Here is a 14,229-nt window from a genome sequence, read left to right on the forward strand (position 1 = left end):
GCCACCACGAGGACCTACTAAGTAGTGGGAATTGGGCATTCCAAATTGGGAGAAAAAGGGAATATAAAAATAAATAAATAAATAAATCACTAACAGCACCTTTAATTGTGTCGCACATTTTGCACACAACCCTGTTACCCACTATGACATACCTTTATTTTATTAGCAACCTTCAACATAGGATTTTATAAATAAGTTTATTCAATGTTTATGTTTATTGAGTGTTTATTTCTAGAAAATAATGAAATCACACAAATCAGGGTTGTAAAATCTATTTAGACCCAAATACGTCCATAAATATGTCAACATAGCTGAAAAATGGCACATCTCATAAATAAATAAAAAAATTCAACAGCTCATATAATATGTAGTTTGACCTCCTGAAGTGGACAAACATGATTTTTATAAAATTAACCACTTCCTTTCACTAATACTTTGCAGAAAAATACAATATGCCCAATTACTATATTTTTGGAAACTGCCACCAATCAAATGCTTCTTAGGAAGTTTGTCCGATTTGCTAGACATTTTGCATGTATCATCTACTGACTGTCCTGACAAACATTTTTTTTCTGATTTTTGATTCGTCAAATCATTTTGAAGTTAATACATTTTTAACGTGCGTTCGAATGGCTGATTGTTATGAAATGTATGGTGCTGTATACCAAATTACGTGATACTCCGCCACAAGGTGGCACTATAATTAGCTTGTTTGCATTTTTGCCAATATCTTCCAAACTGCAAGGGCTAGAAATAAAATTCTGTTTCTTCTGAATCCATCAGCGTCCCCAAATCATTTGGTTCTGTGGACTTCAATTTGGTCACATGTCCTTCTACTTCTGTTATTCTGTTGTCATTCCAATGAAATTCAAATTTTGCAATTGTGATAATCTTTTGAAATAAATTTTATCCACAGGATCTTTAATGTCCAATTTAATTATTTTGGCCATGTCCTGGCCATACGTGCTTGGATCCCGATAATTGCCGCTTGGGGCTATATTATTACAACTATTTCTTCAAACGTTATGAATAACAGTTGAAGATTGTACAATGCATTCACCTGAATATCTCTGTATGACAGGAGGAGGTTTATGACGACATCGGCTGACAGACACTCAACATTGTCGAGTCGCTGTTGGATGCGACTGAGCTCCGCTGCAAGCTCAGCTCCCGTGTAAAGCTCCCTTGCTTTACGAATCTCATTCAGAACAGTCTCATGGAAGTACTGGCTAAACAAACACAAGACAAAGAGAAAAGACCATTTTCCAATACAGATTATTTATTTTGATTATCATTGAATAAAAGATGGAGATTGTGATGGTGGTGGTGTAGTGGTCTAAACCACATAACTGGTAAACTGGTAATCAGAAGGTCACTGGTTCGATCCCCACACCCACCACCATTGTATCCTTGAGCAAGGCACTTAACTCCATGTTGCTCCGGGGGGATTGTCCCTGTAATAAGGGCTCTGTAAGTCGCTTTGGATAAAAGCATCTGCCAAATGCATAAATGTTAATGTAAATGTAAATACTTTTAAATCATCCTTTTTTTGTCATCCATGAGCTGGTAAAAGGTATTCAATAAGCTGTTATCAACTGTTCCTCTACCCATTTTCTCTTTTTGATTCGTTGCCCTTGTGGTCCTGGAAACGTGGGAAAAACATCATGTCAGTTAAAACAACAAATTTGTGAAGGTAAGATTTCGATCAGGAGAAAAGATCTAAATTATTCTGTCGCAGTTCATTTTGTTGAATTTAATCGTGATGTCTCCTCTTTGCATTATTCTGGCATCGAGAGTATTAAGATGGCAAAACTGAATTGATTTTACAGATCAAACCTTATCACTGATGGGACTTATTGATGAAGCCTTGTTTAATGTGATGCTGTAGATATACTGCATGTATAGTTCAAATGTTCCATGTGTATGTATGTGTGTATATGTGTACGTACATGTATATATACACTGTATGTATATGGAATATAAATGAAAGAAAAGTATCTGTATGTAATGTTATGGGTTACCTTACAGGTGTAATTTATTATTTGTATATGGGCTTCTGTATATGTGATTCTCTTTTCTGTATTTATAGGTGTTTTCTAGATGTTCTCTCTTTTATTAATTGTCATTGGTTGTGATGTCATGGGCATCAGATGTGTTGATTGGTCATGACATATTTTAAATTTGGTGCTGTTGCACTCTGTTTGTAAATGACAAAGGTCGAGTGACCGAAACGTTGCTGAATACATTTTGATACTCTTTGCAAGCCAGGATTGTGTGCGGGATATTTTCCATTTCATTGACTTTGCTACAGCTTGTGTCCTACGCACCTATCAATTACTTCTCAGGTGTGCGAGGTTAGTTGTTCATTGATTCCAATAAAGATTATTGACACATTGGCACGGAAACATTAAAAAAACATTGTTATACACTGGACCCAAAAACTCCATCAAGATAATGAATCTAAGGAAAATGAAATTATTTAATTCACTGGTTTATTCAATGTGCCATTTTTGAATCGGGATGCAAACACAGGCTAAATGTAAGTTTGGTGGAGGGGAAGTTTCTTAATGAAAAACAACTTTGGTCTAACATTTGGGTCATTCCTACAATTCGGTGCCATTTATATCCCCACAACAATTTGTGGTATTTATCATTTTAATAGGCTTTTTAAAAAGAATAATGTCTATTTTGAATGTTACACTCTGCTGTGGGCCTAAATTTCAAATTTTTGATAATTTAAACCATTTACAAGTATCAGATTTATTTTTCCATACAATTAAGAGTTTAGTATTATATTGTCTGACTAACGTTTGTGCATCCTTTGACTTATTGTCCATAATTAGGCCTGTAATCTTTAATTAATATATGTTATGAAATGAAATGATGTCATACTGGACGTGACATCAGCTATTCAGCAAAATTATTTTGAGTTATTTGAAGTGCGTTACTCTTGTTTTATTTGTTTTTCTTTATTTTGTAATGTTAGTCATATATGGTAAATCATAACATATCCCATATTTTATTGGTTGTTGTTATTTAATGTTATTTTTCACATAAGATTGATCTTATGACGATCTAATGATAAATGACGTTGCGAGCTGCAGACAGCGGGGGTGAGAGATGAGCGTCTCCATGTTAGAGTGTGCATCAGCCGGAGGAACTTTAAATCCGTGACTGGTTGAAGCAGCTCTGACCACACAGAGAATGACAGTTTTGGAGTCTGTGTTTATTTACATGGCACCCTCCCATATTATAAGAACTTCAATTAAGGATAAAATAAAGATATATCGCCAAGCTGTGATCTGTGTTTCGATCTGGAGCTGCAGCGCTCCTCCCGTCTGGCGTGTCACCATTATAGCTTTATATCAGTGGTGCCCACACTTTTTTGTGTGATAATCTACTTTTAAATGACCAACTCAATAAGATCTACCAACTAAAAAAAACCCAGTTTCATTTAAAATAAGAAAATGTTTGTTGGGACTACTGCATGTATCCCTACAAGGAATTAATCTTCTAATTAATAAAAACATATATAATAATGTTCAATATTGATATCATTCAGTTTTAAAACTAAACCCAAAACACCTACAGCACAATAGATTACAATAGACAGGGCATTTACCTTATTCTGATGACTTGCACTGAATGGAATCAGACAGTTTTGCATAATCCGGAAGGTAGCATCGCAATTTTGCGCTCTGTTCTAAGAAGTCCTTGGAAGGCGCATATGCGCAAACCTAGTTGTCATGGCAACTGAATAAACAAAACCTCACCGCCTGGTCAATATTTACTCATCAAGTGCAAGTCAGACAGAAACTAAAAGAAGGAAAGACATTATATTTATTTTTATTAAAATTTAACTAAAGTACATTTAGATTTCTGTAGATTCTACCAGCATTGCCTTTGTGATCGACTGGTAGAGCACGATCGACGTATTGGGCACCCCTGCTTTATATGATCTCAAGTTACGTTAAATGACATCAAGCGACTATTCGACAATGGAATTTCTTTTGTGCAACATTTTGTTAGTTTTCCATGAAGACACCCACCAGAGTTTTGTAGACAGCCGGATGCGGCATGAAATTTGACAGAGGCTGCTGCCTAGCAATTCTCTATGCAGGAAAAACCCTGGTGAGACTTTAACACAGATCAATATTTGGGGTAAATTTGTAAAATAAAATCAGTAATTCTGTCACAATGGAGAACACACAAACAGAAATGAAAGGGTGAGACTATAACTCATCCACAATGCTGAACACATGCAATTGCTTGCTCACAAACACATACACAGGAATGAATTGGTGAGACTATATAACACATCCACAATGCAGAACACATGCACTCGCATCCATGCACGCACACAAACCTTTACTACTTATTTTTGTCATTACATGATTTTCAAGTCATGTAATTCCTTTATGCACCAGATGGCATTAATCTGCCCCAATACATGACACATTCTCATATTTTCTTTGTGTTTAGAAGTGTAGGTTTTAACTCTCGTGAAATTACCAAACTTTTATTATTATTACCAAAAACGCACAACTTTAGTATTTTTATTTTATTGAACAATGTTATTAACATTTATCGTTTTCAGTCAAATTTGACCTTATACTATACTACAAGTGCCAGCCTATGAACAGTGCACAAGGGTTAAGTTTGAGACAAAAAAAAAAAAAAAAAGAGAGGAGACACAGGTTCTCTCAGGTGTTGCCTTACCAGGTGTTGGCCTTGCAGCCAGTAAGCAGTTGAGTGAGTCTGTCCAGCAGTGGCATACAGATGGGCCCAAGCAGAGCTTCAAAGCTGGGCTGCATGAGTTCACTCAATCCCTTCATCAAACTGCTCTCACAACAGTACACCTTATTTTGAGGAGTCACCATGTACGTGATAAACGTGTAGTTAGCAGCACATGTCTAGAGAAAGAGACATTTAAGAGAGATATAATTTAGCTGTGGAACAAATATATTCGCAGTGAACATAAACAGTGAAGTATTTGTTTGTTTGTGATTTAACGCCATGACAGCTTTCTAAGCTGTTTTAATGGCGGAAACCAGGATAAAATAAAGTAAAAGGTAGTTATTAACAACCTATACAGTTTTTAAACAGTAAAGTAATAAATCAATGGTCCAAATATGAGTTGCAGGTCTGTTCAGACACAAACCACAGGAAGAAACAATGCTAAATGCAAATAATAATATACAACTAACTATGTAATTGTGCATAGTTAGGATAGCAAAATAAATAGACTTATCAACTTTTAAATGAAGCATAAAAGACTTCCATCTCTTACATTGCAAAGGCGGTGTGTTCAATCAAACTTCATCTGTCACTTGGTAGAAGCTAGCCACATTAGACAGATGCTAATATAGATAGAAATAAATGGGCCACTTACCATATTCTTTTGACATATCACCTCCTGCAAAAGAGAAAGATCAGAATGTCAATTGCAAAAGGTTCCATCTAAAAACAAACCAAAGAACTTGTATTTGCAATATTTTTTTGTACAACATACAAAATATTCATAAATGTACATTAATTCTGTTGTTTGGAGTTTTTGCCATTACTGAATCAATGTTGTGTTTATTTATATCTATATACAACTCTGAGGGGTTTCCAGTTTATGGCACTTTTTCTTAACTGTGTAGGTGTATGGCTATATTCAGAATACAGCACTACAATACTAGTCATATTGTTGTAAAAAAAAAAAACATATTTCTAAGAAAATATCCAAGTTTATTATGGAATATTGCTTAATTTTTCACTTAAAATTCATAGAAAAAAAATTATTCTTCAAGTAGTATGTTGGTATTTCATTCCAGGAGTGCTGTCTTAATTTTGTGTGTGTGGGGCTATGTTTGGAACATCACACTACCAAAATAGTAATACTTCTTCATGTTTCTGTATTTTGCTGTATGTATACTGTACACAGTGTGCAAATGTGTTTGATCTTCCATTTCAAGTGTGATGAATGAACTGGAAGTGATATTCTAAAATACTTTTGTTTTTAGCATTTTTATACACAATAAAAAAAGTATATATGGTTCAATTTGGTTATACCGAAGATGGCTACGATATGTCCATTGCAGTGTCTGAAGGCGACGCCTGAACACAGTCGGTCAATAAGTTCACCGGCATTTCTCTCAGAGATGTCTGTTAGTCTCTGAAACTGAGCTGTTCCAGGTTCTTTCTCAGGTGATCAAGAAGCTCCATTTAGAGTGGCCAACTCCGATTGCACTCTTTGCATTCTTGACTTGATAATTTGGTTTTATCCATGCTGATGCGACTCCGCCTCCCACCGCCGTTCTTCCCTGAGCTGCATGAACGGCTCACCAACACACTTCACGGAGGCTGCAGCCTTCACAACACTGGACCATGCTGAGCAATGCGGGTACACCATGACTCCCCCCGTGGAAGATGCGGTAGCATCTCAATTGTGCCTGCTCAGGTACATGAATGCGAATGGCCCAGACTCCCGTGTCATTCATGGAGTTGTGCCACGCAACTGACATGGCTTTCCGGGCTACTACAATCACCGCCCAAGCCAATCTTACCCTTCGGCTTATTCCTAGCTCCTTGCTCATTTATGAAATGTGTCAATGCAGTACTTGCCCCATTAAAACAAAATGGCATTCATGTCTTGAACTACCTCCATGATTGGTTGCGTTTAGTCCAGTCAGAGGAACAAGCTTGCAAACAGAGGGACCTGTTGCTTGCACATTTGGAGTTTTGGGACTTAAGAGTCAGCTAGTCGAAGAGCGTACTGATGCCCTGTTGCCAGTCATAATTCTTAGTAATGCGACTCATCTCGATCACTATGTTAGCATGCCTGACTGAGGATCACACCCAATCCATTCTCTGATTTTAAAGACCTTCAAACTGGGGAAGGCTTTTCCGCTGAATATTTTTCAACAAGCCCTGGGCTGCATGGCGGTTGCAGCAGCCTTCACCCCACTGGGGCTACTACATATGAGACCTCTTCAATGCAGGCTCATATTGAGGGTGCCTTGTCATGCATGGCAACAGTCGTTTACGTCTTATGTTATCACGCCAATGTCTGGCCGCGTTACCCTCTTGCCAACGTTCATTCAGACTGGCTTAAGAGTGTTATGGATCTTAACCCCATTTAGCATTTGTGGGATCAGCTAGACTGTAAGGTGTGTGAGAAGTGCCTGACAAGACAGTCACATCTATGACAAGTGCTACAGGAAGTGTGGGGTGAAATGTCACCTGAGAATCTGAACAAACTGACAGCTAGAATGCCAAGGATCCGCAAAGCTGTCATTGCTGCACGTGGAGGATTTTTTTTATCAGAACCCTTTGAAGTAGTTTAAGACAATCTGAGTTTTTTTTTTTTTTTTTTTTATTTTAATAGTACGTTTTCATGTTATTAATGCCCTGGCTATACATTGTGATCATTGACACCACTTTAGTGAATAAAAGTAAATATTTCTATCCATAAGAGCAAAATCTGTACCTTATTCCAGACTTTTGGCAGACAGTGTATATATATGTATATATATAAAAAAAAAATTAGGAATGATTTGGTGTGTCCATTTTTGTCAAATCAAGTCAAGTGGTTTTTATTGTCGTTTAACCATATACAGTTAGTAGAGTACACAGTGTAACCATGTAACAAAAGTAATAAATGATGTATTTATTTGAAATTTTATGCGCATTTCACTGTTGAATTTGGTGACACTAACAGACTTGAGCCATCCTGACCTGTAGAGACTGCTGTGAGTCTGAGTTGAGATCACAGTACAGGATAATGTTGTTGACCATACAGAAACTCTCTCTCACACCCAGGTGATAGAAGAGAGAAGGCTGCCGAAACACATCGGTCATGTCAACCACGGCAATATCTGTGAAAAGAGAAACAGCAGATGAGATACTAAACAACAGAGAGGGAAAATCCAGAACTTAACTTAATGTTTTTGATGCTAGATAGACAGACTTTAAGACGTGTATTAATGACAGATTGTGTCACATGTGTTTGTGTGCTTCTATCAGGTCAGTCCCTACAGCAGAGCTCTACACCTCAAGTGCTGCATTTACAGTAAATATCACCAGGAAGTCACTTCCTCCGTTTGCATGCATGTGCAACAGAATTTCACAGCTGTTCTTTGAGATTGCAAAAAAGAAACAGACACAGGTGTATAGGGCTGCACAAATCACCAAAAAACGAATCGCGATTACGACTGCCACGATTATGCAATCGTGAAAACTGACGATTACAGCGTTCAATTTAAGTCTGCTCCTGTTGCGTCAATGGTTTCTATTTACAACATGTTTTTGCAGCGGTTGAGTATTATAACCAATCACTAGCATGTCCGTTGGGCAACAGCAATGGGTAATCAGAGCCACCGTCTTATCTGTAATGACAACTGATCCTAATGCGCAACTTTTAAACCATCTGAATGCCCAGATGCTTGCTTTATGTTCTTGCTTTGTTCGCGCAGCACACGAAAATGAATACTGAAGAAACATCACCCGACACTTGAAAAGAAGCTGTAGAAAAAGAGCAAAAAGCACTTTGTAATTATTTTGGATTCATTGCATATTGCGCCGCTCGCTTTGAACGTAGATATTAAATACACTGCAAATGAGCAACACAACAAAACTGAAACGCTCCCGTTCTAATCACGGCACGGACACAGTGTAAATAACTGATTTATTATGCTGATTAGACAACTTTGTTTTTATTGAGAGAATTCGCGAGAGTATAGAACATTGTGCGGAGCATAATAACTGCACTCGTGTCGAAATGCAGATCTCAAACAGCGTAAACCTGCAGTGAGTGACAGCAGTCGTTGTAATGGGAAAGTTTGTTGCGTTGTTCGAACGGTTTTGTTTTGTCGTGTTAATAAGTAGGCCAATGAGAATTTGATTTGTACAAAATAGCAATAAAATGATTCAGCTTAACTGTTCCAAGTGTGTTTTGGTGGTGTAGCAACATAAAGAATATGGCATGAATAGCATATTTCAGGAATCATTGTCATTGTTATAGCATCTGCTCTTATAAGACCCATTTGCCACATAGCTGGTATTGGTAGATTTAACATTTTCACGAATTGCACAAACTCTGATCGCAAATGACTGTTTTTAATTTCCAAACTGAGGCCAAACATGATCTAACGACGATCTTACGTGAACAAGATCACCATTGAAGATCTAACGGGATGAATGGTCCCCTGTCTAGCCACCAAAGGGCTTACTGAACGCAAGAAAGTAAATTGGTCGATTAAAATAAGCTGTTAATAAGTTTGAATATTGAATATGCCGTATTATTTACTGTACTTGGACTAATAATTCAAGCAGTACTTTAGCAATAATTAAATTTATTCTACACAATAGTTATCAATTTACAATAATTTTCATTTGCCTTAACTTAAACATTATTACAATATAAAATCCAATACAATATAATGCTTAAAAGAAACAGGAGCACAGCTCATATCCACCATTAAAATCTGCTACTCTGAAGAACCACATGGTTGCTTACTTTGTGACATCACGGTAATTAAAATTATTAATCGATATTATTAATCGTGACTACAATATCAAGAGCAATAATCGACAATTATGATTTTTGCAATAATCGTGCAGCCCTACAGGTGTATGACTATCTTGTTTTAACAAGAGATTTGTGCTTATGGTTGTTCATCTCAATGAACCTTAGTCAGGGAAGATGCTATGTTTATTTTCACAAGAATGAAAAAAATGAGGCTGATACAGTTAGTTTAATGAGTCTTATTAATGAAACGCAAGCAGAACCAACTACCGATTCACTCGCCCAAATAATCATTCGTAAACGACAACGTAAATTGTAAAAATTCAATTGTACTCTTTTTTTTGTGTGTGTGCATTTGGTGTATGAAAACATGCGCTAGATGGACGTCTTTGACCGTTTTGATATATTTCCAGTGATGTGATGCTGCATGTGTGGGTACAGTTCATTCTGTGCTTTGGACTATGAGTGTGTGTCATGTGGATTTGTCTTCATCGTACTTCAGCATAGATTGCATGTTTTTTTGGCTCATATCAGGGTGGAATGTTTGTGAACCAGTCATAATACAATTTAAGCTTTGCAAAGCAACTGTTATTGAAGGACAGGGCACTTAAAAGCACTATTGGACCTGATGCAAAACAGTTTAATTCATGAATATTTCAAATGTCACAACTGTTTGATAGTTTATGGTGCTATGCAGTTTTAACAGTTGTGCTTGAGATTAACAGTTTAAAATATTCAGATGCAATGTGTTATATGTGCTTTATGTGTGAACCCTAAAATGCAGTTTTCTAATGTTGTGGAGCTTGTTCATTCTCTTCCGATTGAGTTTCAAATATGGCTGATTTCGAGGGGCTGCACGATGTTAACCAATTATAACAGAGGGTGTTAATAGTGAAATTTGAAGTAGGCACTTAGACCAAAACAGAGCATTTCATTAAAAGGGCCAGAGACAGGGTGGAAAATAATCATATATAACTAAAGCCTATATAATTGCCTTTTCTTTACACAAACTTAAATTAGCCTTACCCTGTTTTGTCGACGAAAAAAGTGAATTCTTACAATGTTCTACACTTTTTTGAAGACTATAAACTATCAGAACTATTTGTCCAATGCTCAGTTCACTTTCAGAAAACAAGGTATTGAACATGTGAAAACTTAAAAATATTTTAATTCTAACACTCATTACCTCGGATCACATTTGCTGAGCTTCTTCAGAAAATGTAAATTGCATTATATTTTCTGATTAACACATTTTATTGATTCACAAAATTGACAAAGAATAGCAAAACATACACTACCAGTCAAAAGTATTGAAACACATGACTGAAATGTTTCTCATGATCTTAAAAATCTTTTGATCTGAAGGCATATGCTTAAATTAGTTTTGTAGACAAAAATACAATTGTGCCACCATATTAATTTATTTCATTATAAAACTAAAATTGAATAAAAAAAATAAAAAAAAAAGGTTTGAAATTGATGACTTGGACCAAATAATAAAAAAAAGCAGCCAATAATTCCCCAACATAGATGGGAACTCCTTCAATACCGTTTAAAAAGCATCCCAGGGTGATACCTCAAGAAGTTGCTTGAGAAAATGTCAAGAGTTCATGTCTGCAAATTCTAGGCAAAGGGAGACTACTTTGAAGATGTTAAAATATAAAAGAATTTTCAACTGCCCCTCCCCTAGAGCCCCATAGCTGCCCCATTTCCTATCAAATCAATCCAAGTTTCCAAGCCTTCTCCATGACATTTCTTCGAATGCGGCCCCCTCCGTGAACCACACTTGATATGAGGGTGCTCTAGTTGACTTCCATCCCCTTAGAACAATCTGTCTGCCGATCATAACACTGGCTAGAACCCAATTTTTTACGTGTTTATCCCCTACATTAATGACCACTCCCATTGCCTAAAATACAGAGTCTGGGGCAAAATGAAATTTGAGTGCCCAATACGTCAAACATTAAACTATGAACCCTCAACTAAAATTCTTGGATCTTAACACACCACCAAAAAACGTGGGTTGTGTCCCCATCTTCTGATTGGCATCGCCCGAAATGGGTGTGTCTTTCAGACCAAGCCTATACAATCTAGAGGGGGTCCAATAGAATCTATGTAAAATTGCATAAGACGCACCCTTGCATCTCTAGATGTAGACTTGACATTTTTTAGAATACTAGCCCACACTCCCTCCTCCAATACAAAGTTTAAATCTATCTCCCATAATCTCCTGATAAAATTTACAGCCCCCCCCCCGACTATGAATAGAAAGACTTTGCAATGGTGAAGTAGGGGCAACAACTTCATATTCAATGCAAAACCAGGGAGGGGCTCTCTCAGGTGGAAGCGACCAATGAGCCAATTATCTGAGACCGAATGCATAATAATTAAACATAATATTGGGCAGGCCTAGCACACCTTTGGCAATCGGCCTATGCAACTTACTGAAGTGTAATCTGGGAAGTTTACCATTCCAAATGAAGGACTTCACTATACTATCTAATTGCTTGAAATAAGAGAGGCAGACACCTATAGGGAGAGATTGTAGCAGGTAGTTGAATTTCAGAATGCAACTGATTTTAATAAAATGTACCTTCCCAATCATAGATAAATGTAATGAAGCACACCTGCCCACAAAGGTCAAAATTAACTAATTAAATCACACAAATTTGCTGGGAATAAAATACCCAAATACTTAATGCCCTCTTTGGGCCACTGGAAGGCGCCTTACAGAAAAGGGATTTGATATGGTAGAATGGGATTGATTTTTTTAAGATTATGGAAATGTATGGGTTCGGGAATACTTTTATTGGATGGATTAAGTTACTTTAATGGTTTAATGGTAATAAACTTTTACCATTAAAAAGTAAACTTTTACCATTTAAAGTGGAGCCAGTTCTGTAGCATAATAACTTTCTGAAGCATAAGAAATACAAATATTCATCGGCAAAGCCGTCTGGCCCTGGAGCCTTGCCTGTAGGCAAGGGCTTATTTACCTCGACAAACTCCTCCAAGGTTATCTCAGAAATAAGAGAATTATTTTGCTCAGACCTCAGTTTAGGAAGTTCTAATGGTTCCATACATTTTCTAATATCTTCATCAGTAGACAAAGACGTGGAACTATAAAGATCATGATAGGATTCTTCAAAGGCATTATTAATATCAATGGCCAAGGTAAATATTTCACCAACAGCAGATTTCACTGAGGGAATAGTAGAAAAAACTCTCTCTGTTTTTTATATCTAGCCAAATGCTTCCCTGCTTTGTACCCCAACTCAAAGTATGACCTGTTTCCCTGAATAGCCAAAACTCCACATTCCATGAAATTTTTTTTATTATATCTGTATATCAATAAGGTAAATTCTCTGAAAACATTAGACGACATTCGGTGCTTCAGATCTGCCTCGGCACTTTTAATATTCCCTTCCAATTTCATGAGTTCTTGTGCTTTGGATTGTTTGCTGAATGAGGCATACTGTATAATATGGCCCCTAAGAACTGCCATAAGTGCCTCCCAAGCCATGCCCATGGAGGATACTGAGGACCAGTTGGTCTCCATATTGCACCACATTCAGGAATTTGCAAAAGGGTACATTAAAACACCAACTACATGATTTCTTTTCTCCTTATGTGGCAACACCTCTAAACACACCAGGGTATGATCGGAGACTAAAATGTTTCCAATTGAGCAATAAAGATCAGATGAAATGAGGGACTTGGATATTTAAAAAATGATATTCTATAGTAAATTGTATGAACTGATAAAAAAAAAAAAATACAAAATTTGAGTCCCTACCAGATGGGTTCAAAAGTCTCCAAATATCTGTAAGCTCAGGATTCACTTCACACATCCTGTGAAGTGTCAATTTTGCTGTAGGGGGCTTGCACCCTTTGGCTTCACTATGATCAAGGAATGAGTCCATCAATAGATTAAAGTCTCCTCCCAATATTATATCATGAGGAGTGCTAGCAGCTTGCAACATCCCTTCAAGATCTATAAAAAAAAAGCCCTGATCATCCACGTTAGGTGCATAAATATTAGCCAAAATAAGACTTTGCCCATGAATTTCAGCAAAAACAATAATTACTTTTCCTAATCTATCTTTACTTTGTTTGAGACATTGAATTATAGATGTTTGATTACCAGTGTAATGACTCCACTGCTCTTACTTGAGTCAGCACTTAAAGAAAAATACCCACCCCATACCTTTAAAAATGTTCCGCTTCCTGCGGAAAAGGTGCGTTTCTTGAAGAAACACTATATCATATTTTATGGGGTGCCCCAACCCATTCACATTCCACATGGAGAGTGACAATCCACTCATATTAACATTTGACATTTTGACAAGAATAGATTGTGTGTCAAAAACAAGATTATAAAGACCACATTTCAACATTGGTGCAACCATTAAAACCCGAACATACTCCAGAACAAAACAAACAGAAAAAAGAAAAACGTGTGCAAGACAGCGGCATCCCTCCAAATTCAAATAGCCCATGTACGCCTATGAGGGCCCCCACAACAACTTTGCCGTCGGATTGCTCAAGTCCAGTGTTTCTATAAAAATTTTGTGAGACAGAATTACACAACAAAATATGATCTATAAAACAAACTCCAGCCAATAGGCGGAACAAATTCAAAGAGTGTGTAGATTCATCCACAAAACTGTCCCGAAGGTGTGTCAATTTGCAAAATAAACTCCAGCCACTAAGCCGAA

The 14,229-nt window shown here is 36.9% G+C and overlaps 1 protein-coding gene across 1 annotated transcript in view; it reads right to left on the reverse strand.

The window, feature by feature from the left end:
* Window positions 1-14,229, reverse strand: part of map3k5 (mitogen-activated protein kinase kinase kinase 5) — a 92,139-nt gene that overhangs the window by 43,565 nt on the left and 34,345 nt on the right. Inside the window, exons 2-5 of the mRNA XM_052095307.1 lie at window positions 7,723-7,862; window positions 5,393-5,416; window positions 4,720-4,913; window positions 1,061-1,229 (exon numbers count right to left, since the gene is read on the reverse strand). Of these exons, the coding sequence (XP_051951267.1) occupies window positions 1,061-1,229; window positions 4,720-4,913; window positions 5,393-5,416; window positions 7,723-7,862 (527 nt within the window). The remainder of the gene's footprint in view (window positions 1-1,060; window positions 1,230-4,719; window positions 4,914-5,392; window positions 5,417-7,722; window positions 7,863-14,229) is intronic.

The sequence above is a fragment of the Xyrauchen texanus genome, chromosome 28 (assembly GCF_025860055.1).
Source record: "Xyrauchen texanus isolate HMW12.3.18 chromosome 28, RBS_HiC_50CHRs, whole genome shotgun sequence".
Taxonomy (NCBI): Eukaryota; Metazoa; Chordata; class Actinopteri; order Cypriniformes; family Catostomidae; genus Xyrauchen; species Xyrauchen texanus.